Below are 19,278 nucleotides of genomic sequence, written 5' to 3'. Positions count from 1 at the left end.
CTGCTCTCAAGGAGCCCACATCAGGGGTGAACAGAGTGAAAGTTTTTAGTAGCAAGGGTTTGTGGGCAAAGGGGTCAACAATATTCGAATGAATAACAGCTGAGACATTGCTTTGTATTTCTGGGGTCAGGCACAGCCATTAAATTCAATCCAATAATTATAACAGTCATGAAAAATACTTCAGGTCTGCCCTATAGTCATTAAAGGAGAGAGCAAAATGTGAGGGAGGAAAATGACAAACACAAAGAGAAATGGCTGAAGAAAATAGAAAAGGATGGAGAAGAGACAGAGAAAGTTAGACAGAGACACAGCTCAGTCGCTGGGCATGCTGCATGCCCAGCCTCTGCTCTCATCATTGTTATCACTAGGACCACCATATGAATACAGAGATGACTTTTTACATACAGGTGCCCAAGGAGACCGGCACTAAATGAATGATAACCCCCGCCCTGGTGCCTGTTAGGATATTGCATCTTAAGGCTTTGAAAATCAAGACTGCACTGACCCCCTTCCTGGCGGAGAGCCACACAATCAGAGAGGAAATTAAAAAGAGGGACGATCACACTGAATTTTCTTTCAAGAGAACAGATGAGAAATCCTGTCACTGGGGATGGATTAAGTTTGGGTTTTGCAGTTAAGCCCAAGGACCGAGTCCTACAGTGTTATGGGGTTCTGCAGTTACCCCTGGAGCCACAGCATCCACATCCGTGGAGAACTGAGGACACAGGAGGGAGCACTGCCGGGAGGCTCGTGGCTCAGGAGGGAGCACTGCCGGGAGGCCAGTGGCTCAGGTGGGAGCACTGCCGGGAGGCCAGTGGCTCAGGGCCCTCCAGGGTCTGCAGCTCAGGGTCCCTCCTCAAGATGCCACGAAAGGGTCACCCTTCAGCCCCCAGCCTGTGCCCACCGCCCCCCACCCCACCATCCCCACTGCTGCAGATGGCATGATTTCATTCTCCTCTATCCTGCCTTTCCAGTTTTAAATTGCCCCTGTGTGTTGCCCCATCCTCTCCCCCATGCTATGACTTGGGTCCCTGCAGCTGACGGAGCACAAGCCCTGCCGGCCAGCCCTGCTTCTTTTCTTGCTGAATCTCCACCCCCAGGACCCAGCCTCTATCCTCTGCCCCACACGCGCCCTCGCTGGGGAAGGAGGAACACACACCGAAGGACTTTACGGGCTTGGGGACCCTCCCCAGCCGAAACGGGCCCAGACCCTTGGGTCACTGGATGGACGCTGTGCTTCGTGACTGGGGAGAAGGAACAAAAAGGTCTGCCCACATCCTGATGCCCCACCCACGGGCCGCCGCGGCCTCAGAAGGCAGCGGTCACTCTCTCACAGTCCTCGGTTTCCGTACAGCAAGTGCTCAGGTTGTGAGAACACACACGGCCCTGAGAAAGCCATTCTCCCCACGGGACTCAGTGCAGCTCTTTTCAGAATGAATTGTAAAAAGCTTATTGACAGTGTTATTTTTCCTAAATTGGTCTCTGTGTAAAAACCCACCTCCACGTGTAACAGAACAGGCCTCCTGGCCCCCAATCCACACTGTCTGGCGGGCACATGTGCTGACTACAGATGTTAGGCATGGCAGCCCCATTTCTATGGGGAGAACGGTTCTGAGCTGCACGCAGCAGGGCCCCTGTAGGGGTGGGCCGGGGCGGCATAGGGGCTCACCCAGAAGGTCGTGGAAGCCTGGGGGCCTCCCGGGGCGGCTGTGGTCCCCGCATCAGCTGCCTCTGCACCGCAGCTCTGGGGCTGCGGCCACTCCGGCTCGTCTTCCGCGCGCTGCTCACTTTTGCTCTTCTGTTTCCTTATGATCTGGGGAGGAGGCAGGTGACAAAGGGCACACATTATTGGAGAGACTTCCAGCGCTATGTGGTGTCATGGGGATCATCTTTGGGAAATTTTTAGCCACGGAAGAGCTTAGCTTCAACGGAATACCAGCCAGTTTCAGACCCGCCTTGTGATAAAACAGCACAACCAAAGCTTTGAACATTCTACAGCACTTTACAGTTTAAAAGTAGTCCTCTTATGATGCTGACAGCCTTTTCTATTAAGGGCCTACTGTGTGCCAGTCTCTGTGCTTGACACCATGTAGTACAAGGGCTTCCCTGGTGGCTCAGATGGTAAAGAATTTGCCTGCAGTGCAGGAGGGCAGGTTCAATCCCTGGGTCGGGAAGATCCGCTGGAGAGGAAAATAGAAAGCCACTCCAATGTTCTTGCCTAGAGAGTTCCATGGACGGAGGAGACTGGCCGGCTGCAGTCCCTGGGGTCGCTTGACATCATGTATGCCCTGTGCTTGACACCATATATGCTTTACGTCATTGAATTCTCAGAATAACTCTAAGAGCTACCTACTATAACTCCCCCTATTTTACAGATGCAGAGTTAATCTCAGAGGTCATCAGTTAAGGACACACAGCTCATCAACAGTGGAGCTGGATCTCAAACCCAGAGTCTCCGGCTGTACACCCTGACTTTAGGAAGGGTCTGAAAGCCCTAAGGAGGGGGCAGATACCAAGTGTCACGAAGGAAGGCTTCAGCTTGTCTGCACCGCTTGCTATGTTGGGCATGGTCACTTAGATTTAATAAGTCCATTTGTACAGAGGTCTCTGGGCCAAGGTCCTGGCTCCTCACCCACTAGCTCAATCCCTAAGGGCAAGCACGTTCACACTGCTTATTTGTCGCAGTGCAATGCAACCCCTCTGCCTTAGCCCCGGAGTACAAGGGCAAAAGTGAGAAGGAACAAGGCAAACGATGCCCAAGACAACAGCGGTACCCTCGGCGGCTCTTCCGCTCACCGAAGGCCCTGGTCTGGACCAGGTGGCCCACTGCAGCCGTGTGGTTGCCAGGGCGCGCCTACCTTCTGCAGGATGGTTGTGGCCAGCTCCTCGGTCAGCTCCTCCTTGTGGTCCCGCAGGTAACTGGCCTCATTCTGCTTGTCCTGCAGAGGGAAGAAGGGAAGGGTGTGAGCTGTGGGTGTGTTTGGGGGACTTGGCAATCGATTTCTTGGGAGTCCTGACCACAAATGCAGGGGGAGGACGGGCTCAGTTCAAGGATGGTTATATGATGATGGTGTCCCCACAAGCTGTGCTTTCTCTTGGCAGCCAGGACCCCACCCGCACCACCTTCCAGACAGACATTGTGGGGGGTGGGGGGCATACCAGACTGTCCCCATAGGCTTCTGCTTTGGAGATGGCTTCCTCGATGGCCTCTTCAGCCACCCGTAGGGCGACAGCCAATGTGTCCATCATGCTGTGTCCTGGACAGGAAACAGAACAGAGACCACTTCTAAAAGGCAAGGACAAGTGAAAGGTCCTTGTGTCAGAGTCATGAGCTGACTAGGACGAGGCTAGGCAATAGTCCTCTTGTGCCTGGCACTAAGGACAGCCCCAAACATACAAAGTGGCTTAAAGACGACGGACAAAGGGACTTAATACAGCAGTTCTTCATCTACCTTCTCGGATAAAGATTATGCTTTATTTTGTGCATGTACTGTATCATTTGTAATGATAGGCAGGAAAACTGTGAAATCTTCTAAGGGCTGTGCTCATGGTTTAATGCAAATACAAAATCCACAAAAGAATTTTTTAGATTCTAAGCCCATACTACCAATCAGTTCAGTTCAGTTCAGTTCAGTTGCTCAGTTGTGTCCAACTCCTTGCAACCCCATGAATCGCAGCACGCCAGGCCTCCCTGTCCATCACCAACTCCTGGAGTTCACTCAGACTCATGTCCATCGAGTCGGTGATGCCATCCAGCCTTCTCATCCTCTGTTGTCCCCTTCTCCTCCTGCCCCCAATCCCTCCCAGCATCAGGGTCTTTTCCAGTGAGTCAACTCTTCGCATGAGGTGGCCAAAGTATTGGAGTTTCAGCTTCAGCATCAGTCCTTCCAAAGAACACCCAGGACTGATTTCCTTTAGAATGGACTGGTTGGATCTCCTTGCAGTCCAAGGGACTCTGAAGGGTCTTCTCCAACACCACAGTTCAAAAGCATCAGTTCTTTGGCGTTCAGCTTTCTTCACAGTCCAACTCTCGCATCCATACATGACCACTGGAAAAACCATAGCCTTGACTAGACGGACCTTTGTTGGCAAAGTAATGTCTCTGATTTTCAATACGCTATCTAGGTTGGACATAACTTTCCTTCCAAGGAGTAAGCGTCTTAATTTCATGGCTGCAATCACCATCTGCAGTGATTTTGGAACCCAAAATTATAAAGTCTGACACTGTTTCCACTGTTTCCCCATCTATTTCCCATGAAGTGATGGGACCAGATGCCATGATCTTAGTTTTCTGAATGTAGAGCTTTAAGCCAACTTTTTCACTCTCCTCTTTCACTTTCATCAAGAGGCTTTTTAGTTCCTTTTCACTTTTTGCCATAGGGATGGTGTCATCTGCATATCTGAGGTTATTGGTATTTCTTCCGGCAATCTTGATTCCAGCTTGTGCTTCTTCCAGCCCAGAGTTTCTCATGATGTACTTTGCATGGAAGTTAAATAAGCAGGGTGACAATATACAGCCTTGACATACTCCTTTTCCTATTTGGAACCAGTCTGTTGTTCCATGTCCAGTTCTAACTGTTGCTTCCTGATCTGCATATAGGTTTCTCAAGAGGCAGGTCAGGTGGTCTGGTATTCCCATCTCTTTCAGAATTTTCCACAGTTTATTGTGATCTACACAGTCAAAGGCTTTGGCATAGTCAATAAAGCAGAAATAGATGTTATCAATAGCATTGGCCAACCTTGCCCAGCTCAACCACTTGCTGGGCCACAGACCACGTATCTCGGCTTAACAATGTTGTGTTGCAATGAACAGCAAAGGGACTTAGCCATACGTGCACCATCCAGGCTGCCACATAACATTTTAGAGCTGAGATTTGAATTCAGGAGTCTGTCTCCAAATCCTGTGATTTTTAACCACAAAAATGAGATAGATACAAACTAACATGATTTTTAAAACTAAGGCTATCATATATCTAGTGAATGTATTTTTTGCATATGGCAACAAACAGGAGGAAGTGTCCTTAAGCCAAAGGACTTCCACAGGTGACAGAATTCTCTTTGGAGTCAAGTACTTGGAAGAGTTCTGCTTCCTGGAGGTACTAGATTTTTACCTCTTACTTGAAAGTGAGAATTTCTATCACTCCTCTTAGTTCACCCCAGAAGCCCAACTCACATCAGGCACAAGATCAGAGGTCTGCAGCGGCTGGTTGCCTACGTCTCCTCTTCCCTTTCTCAACCTCCTGTTTCCATCTATAATCTGCTAGTCAGGCATTATTGAACACATGCAAATCTCCTGAAAGCTGCCTCAGATGCTTTGTAGAATGAGATAAGGTGTAAATATATCAATTCATTAATTAATCAATCCCTAAATTAAAATACTTAATTCAAGCTTCTTAGGCTCCTGAAGACACACATGTGGACAGAAAGTGGCATTCAGCACACATAATAAATCTCCCAAACCAACCCGAGCATATGTGCTATGCATACTAAGTCACTTCAGTCGTGTCCAACTCTTTGCGACCCCATAGATTATAGTCCACCAGGCTCCTCTGTCCATGGGATTCTCCAGGCAAGAGTACTGGAGTGGGTTGCCATTCCCTTAAACTCCTGGGCATCTTCCCAACCCAGGGATTGAACCAGCATCTCTTACGTCTCCTCCATTAGCAGGCAGGTTCTTTACCACTAGCGCCACCTGGGGAGCCCAAACCAACCCAGTTAAAGTCAAAGCCGTCCAGCCAGGCAGCTGATGAGGACAGCGCAGGCTGGCTGTGAGTCCTGGCAGAGACACGCCTAGGGTTCAGCACCCCTCAGTGTGGCTGAGTGAGGACATGGTTTCCCCAGAGTTTCTATAAGAAGAGTATTAAATTTAAGTTGTCACCACACTCAGTGCTCCCTGGAGACAGACACCGTATCTCCCGTCTCTCTTCTTTAAGATACCAGGCAATGTATTTTTAATAGAAGTGGTGCCCTACAAATTCTTGTTGATTCAAAGTGCACCATGACCTCCCCAGCACTAGGCTCCGAGGGCCCCAGTGATGCCCCAGTAAACCCCAGCTGAGTCCACACTCTCTGATCAGACACATATGTAACAGCTAAGAATCGAGTGGCGATCCTGTGATGGGGACAGTCACCAGCTTCCATAGAGCCCTGGAAAGAAGGAGCTTGGAGACGTTAGAAAGGCTCTGGAGGCCACATTTAAGATTTTGGCACGAGGTGGAGTGGAGCACTGAAGATGTTTGGTCAGAAAGTGAAGGCTCGCGTCAGTTTCAGAGATAACTGGCGGGGTGTGGAGGGAGGATAAGAGGGCAGAGGCAGAGTGGCCGAAGTTTAGAGGACCAGTTAGGGAGAGAGATGGTTACTTCTGTGTGTCAACTTGGTAAAGCTATAGCTGCTGCTGCTGCTAAGTCGCTTCAATCGTGTCCGACTCTGTGCGACCCCATAGACGGCAGCCCACCAGGCTCCCCCACCCCTGGGATTCTCCAGGCAAGAACACTGCAGTGGGCTGCCATTTGCATCAGCTGTTTAATCAAACACTAACCCAGGTGTTGCTATGAAGGTTTCTTAGGTGTGGTTCACATTGTGGTTACAGTAGTTGACTTTAGGTAAAGGATATTACCCTTGAAAATATCAGTAGGTCCCATCTAATAACATGGAAGGCCTTAAGAGCAAAAACAGAGGTTTCCCAGAGAAGAAATCCTGCCTTAACACTTGAGGATCAACTCCTAATAGAGTTTCCAGCCTGCTGACCTATTCTATAGATTTTGGGCTTGCCAGCCCCACAACTGTGTGACCCAAGTCCTGAAATGAACTTTTGTATGTGTGCATGTGTGTTATGTGTACATATCTTATTGGTTTTGTTACTCTGGAGAACCCTGGCTGATTTAAATGGTCACTGAAATTAATATTTATATAGGAATGTTGAGGGCAGGAAGGTGCTCAGGCCATAGACCTTGGAATAGAAAGAAAAGAACAGGACTGCAAACAGAACTTGGGTAACTGGGTGGAAGTGGGGACAGGGATTGAGGGAAAGGTTAAGTCTTGATGGTGGGCTTAACTGGCTGAGGAGCTTGATTAGGACCGCTGAGGGGCTACAGCTACTCAGGATCCCTGGCGGAGCTCCTGATGGTCAAGCGTCAGAACTCTGAGTCTAGAACTCTGGGCTGAAGTGAGAGCTAGGCATTCAGACGGAGGTGCGCCACAGTCACGTGTCAACCCGGGGAGAAAGATCCAAGCAGGAAGGATGAGAGAGGACCAGACCTTCATGAGAAAGTGCCCGAGGAGAGAACAGGGTGAGTGCAGAAGCTGTGGGGGGCACACCACAGAACCAGGGGGACTAGGAGGCACCTGTTCCCAACACCCAGCACTTCAGGGAAGGAGCTGCAGTGTTGGAGGAGGTTTTATTTGTAATTAGAAGAAGTTTGTTTTGCTTTTAATCTCTGTTCTAAGGGAACGATTATATTGGTATAAAAAGTCAAAGTCAATCCATAAATGGTATACTCTTCTAAGAATATTTCAGTATGAATTGCACAAGTGAGTTTGTCGATTGTTATATCCTAACTCCAGAAAAACACACACTCTAAAAGTGAAGTGAAAGTTGCTTGGTCATGTCCAACTCTTTGCAACCCCCACAGATTGTAGCCAGCCAGCCTCTTCTGTTCATGGAATTCTCCAGACAAGAATATTGGGGTGGGTTGCCACTCCCTTCTTGACGGGATCTTCCCAACCCAGGGACTGAACTCAGGTCTCTTGCATTGCAGGCAGATGCTTTACTGTCTGGGCCACCAGAGAAGCCCAAAACACACCTTGTTGATCATTATCTTGTGGTTGGTAGGGAATGCACTTCTCTAGGGTACACCTTAGATATAGTCAACTATTCTGATGATGGATTCACACAAATGGCAATAGAAGAAGCCCCAGGGAGATGCTCACACACAATAACAGAGTTCCGTCAGTGGTCCCAGCGCGACGAGGGCCCTGACGATCTGAAGGCGTTTCCAGTCCTCCAACCTCCCGTTAGGTGTAAACCCATAAGCAACCTTACCTTCTGACTGCCGATAAAATGTTGAGTCGCTGCCTGAAACACTTCCTTCATTCTCCAGGTTTGCCTCAAAAAAGTTTCCTCCTGAGAGAGAAAGAGAGAGAGGATATAAGATTACCCAAGGTGTTCAGTGGGCCTGGTGCCCTGTGCTACCGAATTGGCAGGCCACCGTTACCCACTGTGATTGTTTGCCTTGCAAATAGGTTTAGGGAATCCCTGGGTTTTTAGGCAATAAATTTAAGGAATTACTGGGCTCCACAATAAGCTACAGATTTTGACCAGTCACATTTTTTCTTTCTCATATTAATTCCTCATGTAGCATCGCTTCCACCCCTAACTCTCTTCCAGAGCCTTCTTTGGAGGCAGTGTGGAATCAAACATGGAACAAAAGATTGAAGTCTGAGAGATATGAGGTCATTTCCTGGATCTGCAAGGGACTAGTTGTATAACCTTGATCAAGTTACTTAACCACCCAAACACTTGGTCTCCTTACTAGAAAAACTGTGGTAATGACAGAATTCTCCTCATGATGAGTGATGAGACACTGAATGCCTGGTCTTCAGCTCCTGTCCATGGCACCAATCCACACAGTTGCCTTCAGCCAGTGAGTTAACTTTCATTAGCACTTAGGGGAAACAAGCCCAGACCAAACGAAGTAAGCCTCAGCATTTGCTCTTTTCAGGCCCACTGCCTCTTCGCTGGTCTTCTGTCTGTTGAATGCACGCTCTAGTGTCTTAGTTCCAGGCTGGAAAGTGCAGTTGGCTAAGCCCTTTTTCAGTTGGGGATTTACCATCTGTATTCACATATTAACTCATCAAATGAGATCTTTGAAGGTATGAGGTGTGTGTCATGGCTCTTTCCTTTTAAAATTACTATATTGTATCCCCAGTGCCCAAGGCAGCATGGAGATAGCAGGGGCTCAAAAAAAGTCTTGAATTGGATGCTGGTGGAAAGCACTGATAGAAGGAAGAGATAAACGTGGGTCTACGTGTCTTAGCTCAAAGGGGGAAATGCTATTGATTCCAAGTCAGACTAAGCCGTGGATCTTTGATACAAATAACACAGCCTGTGCTTCCCTGCATGGGCTGCATGGGGCTCTGGTGCGGAATCTCTGAGGGTGACTGCCATAGGTCCCTGCCGCAGGGTCAGTGGGATGTGACCTTTGTGAGACAGGGCGTTAGTGTGCGGCCTGCCAGTGACTGTCCGACCATGTACCACTGTCTGTGTTTGTGTTTTTTTGACCAGCCTTTCAAAAGAGCCGAAGTCACTTATTCTAGCTCTGTGACCGTAGGAAGTGACTTTATCTTCCTGTGTCTCCATCTCCTCATTTATAAAATAGGCCTTTAGGATAAGTCATCACCTCAGTTCTCAGACCACACAGCTAAGTGCAAATATTTCACTTTGGCTTGGCTGCATCCAGCATTCATTCATTCATCAAGCAAATATTCCATGGGGACCTAGTAGATGCTTGGCCCTGGGCTGGATGTTAGAGTGATTGGTGAGCAAAGCAGAAAACCTCACTGCCCTGACAAGCAGTAGATGAGAATTCAATAACCAAAGATTTATATAAATAAATATAAAGCTATAGATATGTTGAATGCTGTGACTGGGTGGTTCACAGAATAGGGCAAGTGTTCAGCAGGGAAGATTGACCTAGTTGGTGAGTGACCAGTCAAAGCGGTGGGGTGGGGGGCGGGAGGAGTTCCAGGGCAGAGCAAACAGCTTGCATGGGGACAGGCGGTGGGATGGCAGGGTGCACCTGAAGACCTAAAGCAGAGGCTGTGTGGCAGCCTGGAGTGAGATGCGCTGGAGGCAGACCATGCAGATCATGGTGCCAACATCAGTGTTCTGATCTTTGTCCCAACTTGAAACCACCTGAAGCCAGTAAAGGCTGCAGAGGCATGATCTGGTCAGGGGTATGCTTCTAAAGGTGCACGCCGGCTGCTGTGTGGAGGCAGCTTGGAAGAGGGAGAGGGTGGGTGTCTAGAGAGGAAGTGGGGAGTGCAGTCCACCCTCTGAGTGTCCCTATGATGAGAAAGGGGGTGACAGGGCAGAAGCAGAGGAGAAGGTGCAGCCCAGGAAGGGCTTAGGAGACAGGAGAGACTGGCGTGATCTCAGATCAACAGGGAGGAACCAGTTAAGGGAGAGGCTGAAAGGCAAGATGGAAGGGCTGAGTGACCTTGAGCCCTTCGTGGAAAGTGACAGAGATTAGATGTGGAGGTGTATGGTACATGGTCTGCCCTGTGAAGGAGGTGGCGAGGCTGTGTCCTGAGACAACACGGAGGGCGGAGGGGAGTGTGAGGAAGGGGGAGACCTGAAAACATCCTTGGGAGACTGCGCCGACCAGGACAGGCTCTGGGTTTGTGTTATTATAAACCTTCTCACACAACGACCCTCCCTGGGTCCCTTTACATTCATAGGTGGGAGCTTCTGTGTGTCGTTTAGGATGATGGGATTTTTCCAAGGGCAGAAAGCGACTGAACTGTTCTGGAAACTGAATGCAGCAGCCAGGCACCAAGTCAGAGCTTTCATGAGCTGGAGGAACCTCCGACTTGACACAGTACAGTGTTTTTAAGGGTCAGTGTTTGTCCGTCAAATCCCAGGTGAAGGATGTCATAGACCCTTCCCAGAATCATATCAAAAATAGATATATCATACTAATAAATAGAAGTAGGATTTGTTTTCCCCATTTTATTTATCTAAAACTAAATACACGAGCTTCCCTGGTAGTTCAGTGGTAAAGAATCTGTCTGCCCGTGCAGGAGACGCAGGAGACATGGGTTCGATTCCTGGATCAAGAAGATCCCCTGGAGGAGGAAATAGCAACCCACTCCAGTATTCTTGCCTGGGAAATTCCACGGACAGAAGAGCCTGGTGAGCTATAGTCCATGGGGCCGCAAAAGAGTCAGACACAACTTAGCCACTAAACAACAACAACTAAATACACATATATATTTATCAAATTGTCTAGGGATTGAGTATATTAATAAGGGCTACTTTCATCTTAGAATAGCTGTTTTGTTTTTTTTTCCCCTTTTGGTTGCACGGCATGCAGGATCTTGGGCATGCCTGATCTCCTTGGCAGTGAGAGTGTGCAGTCGACCCCTGGGGAACTCTCAAGAATAAATGTTAAAGATATCATGCTGAGGGACCTCCCTGGTGGCCCAGTGGGTTAGACTGTCTTCCAATGCAGGGGGTATGGGTTTGATCCCTGGTTGGGGAGCTAAGACCTCACATGCCTCATGGACAAAACACCAAAACATAAAACAGAAACAGTATTTTAACAGTCCTATAAAGACTTTAAAAATGGTCCACATTAAAAAAAACTTTGAAAAAAGTCATGCTTAATCTATCAGATAAATCACATTGAGCATGCATTCCCATTGGACATTATATTTTTTATAAATCTATTTACTTATTTCTCTGACTTCTCCACTGCAAAGTTGGCTCTAAGATGGCCAGGTTTTGCTTATCTTGTCACCCCCAGGTTTTAAACCAGGCACTCACTAAATGTTTACTGGACTTCCCTTTAGGTCCGGTGATTAAGACTCCATGCTTTCAATGTAGAGGACACAGGTTTCATCCCTGGTCGGAGAACTAAGGTCCCACATGCCTTGCGGCCTTCTAAAAATGTTTACTGAAGATATGAATACATCTAGGATTTATCTGATAAAACAAATGTGTTGTCAGTTATGCCTAATCTGGTCACCAGGGCTTGGGACAGACGGTCATGCAAGGGTGCATGTGATGGGTGGTCCGTAAGATTCTGTGAACTCAATGAGTTTTCAATGGACTGATTGGTCTTATGGAAAACTACACGGGTCCATACAGTGGAGCTGTTCCATAGATGAAAGGAATTTTCTGCTGAGAGTCCTGGAACAGAGGGTCGGTCTTACACCCTGTAGATTATGTTCTGACAATCGATATTCTAAATACCCTCAGGTGGAGTTGAAGATGGAACCATCTTATTCAGAACCTCCAGCTGAGGTTCTCAAGTCTTGGCTGCATCTTAAAATAACCCGGAGAGCTTTTTAAAAAAGTATCTGTACTGGGCCCACCTCCAGAGATTTGGAAGTAATTGGCTGGGGGTGGAAAATGACTGTGGTGCTGCGAGTTTTTTTTTTTTCCAGTTCCTGAGGTGATTCTAAAGTGTAGTCAGGCTTGAGGATGGCAGATGACAAGCACATTAAGGTGTTGGGTGGTAGGTAGGAGCTAATGCTGATGACTCCACAGTCATCTAATATAACCAGGAAGCCACTCACACACTGGGAGATTTCTCCAAACTTGAGGTATATGTAACTCAATTTTCTAGGTGGTTGGTAGAACCAATCTCACTGTTTTATGATCACGACTTTACAGATTTGAGTACCGTCTTGTAAACTATCTCCTGCCTGCTTGTCTTCATATTGATCAAAAGGAAATCTTAGTTTAAATGGAGATACAGATCAAATCAAAGTAACTGATTCTAGTACTTCTGTGAAGTGTCCTGGTACCTACAAAGTGCTTTTAAGCCTGAATTGTGTAATACTGAGGACCTAAAAAGTATCAGCCACTGGACCACACTTTTGAAACACAGAGATAAAGAAGCTGTAGCCTCTGCCAGGTGCAGCAGGAGAGCAGCTTTGTAAACCATCCCCTGAATGCAACGTGCTAACTGGGGTGATTAAGGCCCAGATGAAAGAAGTGGCGAATCACAGAGGCTCCAGGACCTAAATCTGCTTCAATAGTGGCAGAGTTATTCCCAGCAAATGATTTGCCTTTGAAAATAACACTTGAACATTTCAAAGCCTCTGGCTGGCCCACTTGGAATTCACGTGCCCCTGCTGCATCTGTGGGGCCCAAGGGAGAAACAGGAAGAGATCGCGGTTGTGCTCTGTTTATAGGATTCTCCAAATGTGTTGGCTCCGCCCCTCCTGCTCATTTTGTATGAAGCAGTAGAGAACACCCTTGAGATTTGAATGTGGTGGCATGTAAGACAGAACATGAAGCAGACCTGAGGATGAACAAGGAAGAAAAATGGGATACAAATGATGAGCCAATGCAACTCGAACTTTCTTGACATATCTCTTTGGGCTGAAAACCTACTGTTACCATGATTACTTGTAAGCTTCGTTTCTTTTCTTTTCTTTTGGTCTTTGTTCCTTGAGAAATGTTTTTAGAAAAATCAGCAAAGAGAAGATTAAAAATAATATGTGGAAGTCTTCAGCCCTGCTCTCTTAGCTACAGGCTTCCTGAGTGGTTTGAAAGACAGAGATTCTAACAGCTACCACAAAGGCCCTAATGATTCTCCGTGTTTAATGCTTCCACTCTATTTCCCGTGCATCTCAGTGGCTTGCATATTTTTAGATAAGACACAACCAAAGACTTTATTGACAGCACAGCAATGTAAAATAACGATGATGAAAAAGCTCCAAATGAGATGGATGCAATATTTTTCTTCCCTCTTTCTCATGGATAAAAACCATTTACCTGTGTCAGCAAAGTTATGGAAAAATCCGCTTCAAGACAGAAAAAACAGCCTTCTGTGGGGAAGACATGCTGTTCATATTCTGACAACCATTTCTTTCCACTGGCTTGTCTATTAGGAGTAAATAAATCCTATCTGTCTGTTTATCCTATTTATCCTTCCTTCCAAGGTGTCCCTCCTTCCTGGGAGGAAGCTGAGACATTTCTGACTGTCCCATGACATCAAACTCTGGGCCTGGTTGGTGCAAAATTTTGGGGTAGGAAGGAAGCGGGGGGGGCACATATCCTCTGAGAGCAGCCCTAGTCTACATGACCAAGCAAAGATGACTTTCCAGTGTTTTAATCTTTAGGGGGAAATGGCCAGGGATCTTTCATTTCTAGGGATTTGGAATTAAAATGTCCGCAGTATGCAGAAACACTGTGGCCCTCCCAACTGTTAACATAGCCAGCCCAGTGGAGATGCCAGATCACAGGACTTAAAACTTAGAAACTATGGGACTTCCCTGGTGGTCCAGTGATTAAGAATCAGCCTTCCAAACCACCACAATATTGTAAAGTAATTATCCTCCGATTAAAATTCATTAATTAATTAAAAAAAGAATCCACCTTCCAGTGCAGGGTACATGGGTTCAATACCTGGTTGGGGAACGAAGACCATGTGCCTGAACTATGCGTCCATGCGCTCTGGGGCATGAGGGCTGAAAGCATGCCACAACTGAGACCAACACAGTCAAACAACTAAATGTTTTTTAAAACCTTAGAATCTTTGGAATATGCCCTGGTATTTCCGCTCCTGACTAGAGTCAGGTATTTAAGCCACTTTCTGTGTCCCGAGTGAGTAGGTCATAGTGTATGGGGCCACCGAGCCAGGCCTCCTTCTATCCCACCAGCCCCCCAAGGACCCCCAGGGTGGCAGGCAGCCAGCGTACCCACGATGTCAAAGCACACTCCGCTCTCCAGCCGGTGTTTCCTGTACAAGTTCTTCAAGACCTTGGCGCTGCCAAAGCGTTTGAAGCGACTCTTCACGTTATTGTAGAACCATTCCAGAGACTGGGTCCTGAGAACCCTGAGGACAACACAGAAAATCGGAATTAAAGGAGAGAATTAGGAAACAAGGACTTGCAAAAGCTGCCACAATACTTTGCAAGCTCCTTCCGTCAAGACGTAGAGCTTTTTTCTCTGCTCCATGGATCTGGGCTGGCCCTGTGACTTGCTCTGACCACAGGGACTGGTGGAAGCGATGCTGTGCAAGTCCAGAGCCTGCCAGCTTCCTCTCGGGCTGCTCCGGGACGCCCTGCAACTCTCTGCCATGTGAACAAGCCCAAAATAGCCTTTGGGATGACGAGAGACACTCGGCCTGATCACCCTTCTTGCCCCAGCCAATAGCCTGGACAGGAGAGCGAGGCCACTGACTACTGGCTGACTAGAGACGCATGAGTGAGCCTAAGTAAGACAAGCAGGAGAACCGTGCATCTGAGTCCATCCGAAGAGCAAGCTGATAAATACTTGCTATTTGAAGCCACTAGCTGACACATCTGTTTAGTAGCTAGCAGGCTTTATATCTGGTATTCTTACTGCATTAACAACATTTCTAGTTCAGCTTGGGAAGATAACAGAGCGCAAGTGAGACCCTGGGCTCTATGGCAAAATTCTGCAGCCTCTTACTCATTCAGCCTGAAGCACCGCGGGAAAGAGGTTTCCTGGTCAGCGCTATCACACTTGGTATGAAACGCTGACGCGATTCTTCTCCTTATTGCCTGACGAGAACAAGTTGCTAAACCCCTCCCGTTTTAAGAATAGCTTTTGTTATTTTTCTTATTATGAATGGAAATAATGCATAAACTCATTTTAAAAGTTCAGAGAAGCAAGATGAATATAAATGCTTCTAATTCAGTGGAGGAACAAGCACATGTTTAGCTGCCCTTCTTCCCTAGATGCCAGTGAAACGTGAGAAGATGTCCAAAGGGAGAGAAATTTGTAGAAATGAAGAGCATGGAGGAGAATCAGAGATTCTGACAGATTTCTGGAAAGTTCTAAGTGAGCGATAGCATAAAGGTAACAGAGAATGTTGTCCTGCAAAACAGTCAGAAGGACTGGGACTCACAGACCGGGAGGTCAAAGTTAATGTTGATTGGTGGAATACTCATTGGTAAAAAAGAATGAAATCTGCACAATATGGCCTGCCAATACAGGAGACATAAGAGATACAAGTTCAATCTCTGGGTCAGGAAGATCCCCTGGAGGAGGGCATGGCAACCCACTCCAGCATTCTTGCCTGGGGAATCCCATGGACAGCGGAGCCTGGCGGGCTACAGTTTATATGGTCGCAAAGCGGCAGACAAGACTGAGCGACTAAGCCCACATGCACACAGCAATATGGGCGGACTTGGAGGGCATCATGCTGAGGGAAATAAGTCAGACGGAGAAAGACAAATGCTGCGTGATATCACTTATATGTGGAAGCAAAAAGAAGACAACTAACTCGCAAATGAAACAAAAAAGAAGCTAGCTGACTCATAGAAAAAACACGGTTGGTTGGTGCAGAGAGCAGGACTGGATGATGAGACGGTACTCACAAAGCTAGTTTAGTCACTGTGTTGATGGCAGCGAGGGCTCTGGGCCCCCACCCTTGTTCCCAGACTGACAGTTGGTCCAAAGACGCTGGCTCTAGTCAAAAATAGAAAGCAGTTCTCTAATAAAATTGAACAATCTGCTGGAGGGGGTTACCACCTGGCGGTAAAGCCCTCCTAGTTCAGCACTCCGGGAGCCCCACCTGCTGGCCTACCAGACACTGTCCATGTACCCCAGAGCCAAGCCTGCCAGCTCCACAAACTCGGAGCGCTCTGCACCAATGTCCCCTCCTTGGGAGGCCCTCCCTGACCTCCCTAAAAACCACCACCACCGTGCCAACACATCTGTCCTCTTCCTCCCATTTTCTCTCCCCAAATTTCTAGGGTGCTTCTCTGTACCTGATGTTTAATTTTATATAATTATTATTTGTAAGACAATCAGTACATTAATATGCTAATTAATAATTATTAAATTGTTTATTATCTATTTTCTATTTCCAGTGGAATATATGCTCATGGAAAATGGGCTTTTTTCCCACTGCAGTGTACATAATAGACGCTCAATAAAATCTTGTGATGGATGGACAGTTTTAAATGTATTTTTTTCACTTAATATTCCTGATGGACTTTAATGTTGTTGAACAGTCTTCCCCACAGCATTTTTAGTAGCCCCAGAATTCACCATAGTATGAACATAGCATGTTTTATGTCTCTAGCCTCTTGGCATTGAATTTGCCCATTTCATTTGCTATCAAAAGCAATTCTGTGATGCATATGTTGGCAGCTAAATGATCAACATGTCTACAGTTGTGGGTTCTCGAAGTAGAACTGCTGGGTTCAAACACATCAGTCTTTCAGAAAGTTTGTACCAATGTCACTCTTCATTCGCAGTGAGATTTTGAAGTCCTCAATTTGGGGTGAGGTGAACCCCAAGAAACCCCCTATGGAGTGGCCAGTTTCTCCATGGAAAAGCCCATGTCTGAAGCCCAAGTAAAGCACAGGAAGCAAGGCAAAAGGGCAGAGAACAAGCATCATCGCGTCCTGGCTTGGTGGACAAGATAGCAAACAGGTTCGTCTTCCCTGAGCGGGGGAGGCAGCTGTCAATGGCAGAATGTACCAAAGGTGTCATCCTTTTACATAAAACTGCACTATATCATCAGTGTCATTACTACTAACAAAATGAACACCATTATGTGAGAGCTTGCTCTATGTTGGGCACCGTGCCAAAAGCTTCCCTTGAATCACTATGAAATTCTCATGGGCGCTGGAGCAGGCTGGACTGGCCCAGACCCCAACATTTATTGCCCATTGGTTATAAGCCAATTCCTTAATCCCCTAAGCCTCATGGGTCCTTCAGCTCCACCATCTCCCACCTCCTCTTCCTCCTCCAGTCAGTAACTTCTTGCCTGTTCGCTGGATGCCAGCCCGTCTGCCAGCTGTTGTGCTGGACTACCGTACTTGTCAAGGTTGTTGCTGTCATTCAGTCGTGTCCGACTCTTTGTGACCCCCTGGACTGCAGCGCACCAGGCTTCCCTGTCCTTCACCATCTCCCGGAGTTTGCTCAAACTCATGTCCATTGAGTCGACGATGCCCTATACAGTAATACTAACAATATTTTCTTTATTTTCTGCACTTATTTTTTTTAATGTATTATTTGTATTAAAAGTATTTTTTTTCCTTTTTTGATTAAAAATTCATTTGGCTGCATTGGGTTTTAGTTGCAGCATGTGCAATCTTCATTGCATCCTGGAAGATGTTTCATTGCGCTGCATAGACTCTCTAGCTATGGCACACAGGCTCAGTAGTTGTGGCACGCAGGCTTTGTTGCTTCATGGCACGTGGGATCTTAGTTCCCAGACCAGGGATCAAACCTGCGTCCCCTGCATTGCAAGGCAGATTCTTAACCATCGGCGCACCAGGGAAGTCCCTTGTGTGAAAAGTATTATAAAGCTATTACAGTATAGTACTATTACAGCCAATCGTGTTAGTTGTACCTAAGCTAAATTTGTCGGACTTGGAACAAACTGGACTTACGAACACACTCTCTGATGGAACTTGTTCTTACATAGGGGATTTACTGTGCTTCAAGTGCATCATAGGATGAGCTCTCCGTTCCCTGGTTATACCAAAACTCTATAGCATTTAGAGACACTTTGAGGACACGGAAACCAGAATGCCTCTGCTTGCTCAAGTCAGAGACCGGAATCAGGGCACTGCCTGGGCTGCTGGAAGGTGGGAGGATGAGAGGCACTGAATCCTTAGAGAATGACCAGCAAACCTACAGCCTCATTTGGAGACTAGAAAGCTTTTCCATAGAATCGATGCATTTTAGATAATGTTTTGACTTCGAGTTAATGTGGAGAGCGTCTCTGGAAGCCCCAGGGAATGCTCAGTCATGATTACCTTCATTTGCTATTACTGCTTTCATTTCAGTTATTTTAAAATTCACGGCTCAGAGGAAACTCACAGGATATGCACGGTTCACAGGGCAGAGGTGTGGGGAGAAGGCTGTGGGGACACCCGTGCCCAGGATGGACTGGCTGAGTGCTGCAGGGCCCCAGCCCACCCTCACATCTCCAGCTGCCTCCTGAATAGAGGCAGCTTCGGGCAAGTGTAGATGAGAAGGAAAGAGCCCAGTGTCAGGGTCCCACTGGAACCAGAGGCGTCTGTGCACGAATTCCTTCATGTGTTCACTCTCTCGTTCTCTCATGCTTCACTGTTTATTGAGTCCTTTACGTGCAGGCACTATCCTGCCATATGCTGCCGGGTATGGGAAGCGACAAAACCGATCGAGCTCGTACCCAACAGTGCTGTCAGACTAGTCTCTTCCGTGAGTGCCAGAGGCATCATGCCATGGAACCAAAAGTCAAGCCAAAGGCATCTCCAGAACGGCTGACAGGCACTGGGTTCGGTATCATTCCCACAGAGGTGTGAGAACAGAGTCCGTCTTGCTTCGTGGCTCAGGCCTTTTTTTCTGGACTTAAAACATTGAAGTATAGTTGATGAACAACAGTGTGTTCGTTTCAGGTGTACAGCAAAGTGTTTCAGTGGTAACACACACACACATAAATATGTATATATGTATATTATTTTTTAAATTCTTTTTCATTATGATTTATTACAAAAATATTCAGAACAGCTTCCTGTGCTGTACAGTAGATCCTTGTTGTTTATCTATTTTACATGTATTAGTGAGTATCTGTT

At 47.1% G+C, this 19,278-nt stretch overlaps 1 protein-coding gene across 3 annotated transcripts in view; it reads right to left on the bottom strand.

Annotated features, from left to right (window-relative positions):
• MYRIP (myosin VIIA and Rab interacting protein) overlaps window positions 1-19,278 on the bottom strand; it is a 227,019-nt gene that overhangs the window by 66,152 nt on the left and 141,589 nt on the right. For all 3 annotated transcript variants that reach the window (XM_070776113.1, XM_070776111.1, XM_070776112.1), the window contains exons 4-8: window positions 14,434-14,570; window positions 8,042-8,122; window positions 3,160-3,257; window positions 2,859-2,939; window positions 1,670-1,813 (exon numbers count right to left, since the gene is read on the bottom strand). In XM_070776113.1, coding sequence (XP_070632214.1) covers window positions 1,670-1,813; window positions 2,859-2,939; window positions 3,160-3,257; window positions 8,042-8,122; window positions 14,434-14,570 — 541 coding nt within the window. The remainder of the gene's footprint in view (window positions 1-1,669; window positions 1,814-2,858; window positions 2,940-3,159; window positions 3,258-8,041; window positions 8,123-14,433; window positions 14,571-19,278) is intronic.

This window comes from Bos indicus, chromosome 22 (assembly GCF_029378745.1).
Source record: "Bos indicus isolate NIAB-ARS_2022 breed Sahiwal x Tharparkar chromosome 22, NIAB-ARS_B.indTharparkar_mat_pri_1.0, whole genome shotgun sequence".
Taxonomy (NCBI): domain Eukaryota; kingdom Metazoa; phylum Chordata; class Mammalia; order Artiodactyla; family Bovidae; genus Bos; species Bos indicus.
This window is presented reverse-complemented; position numbering and strand designations above follow the sequence as displayed.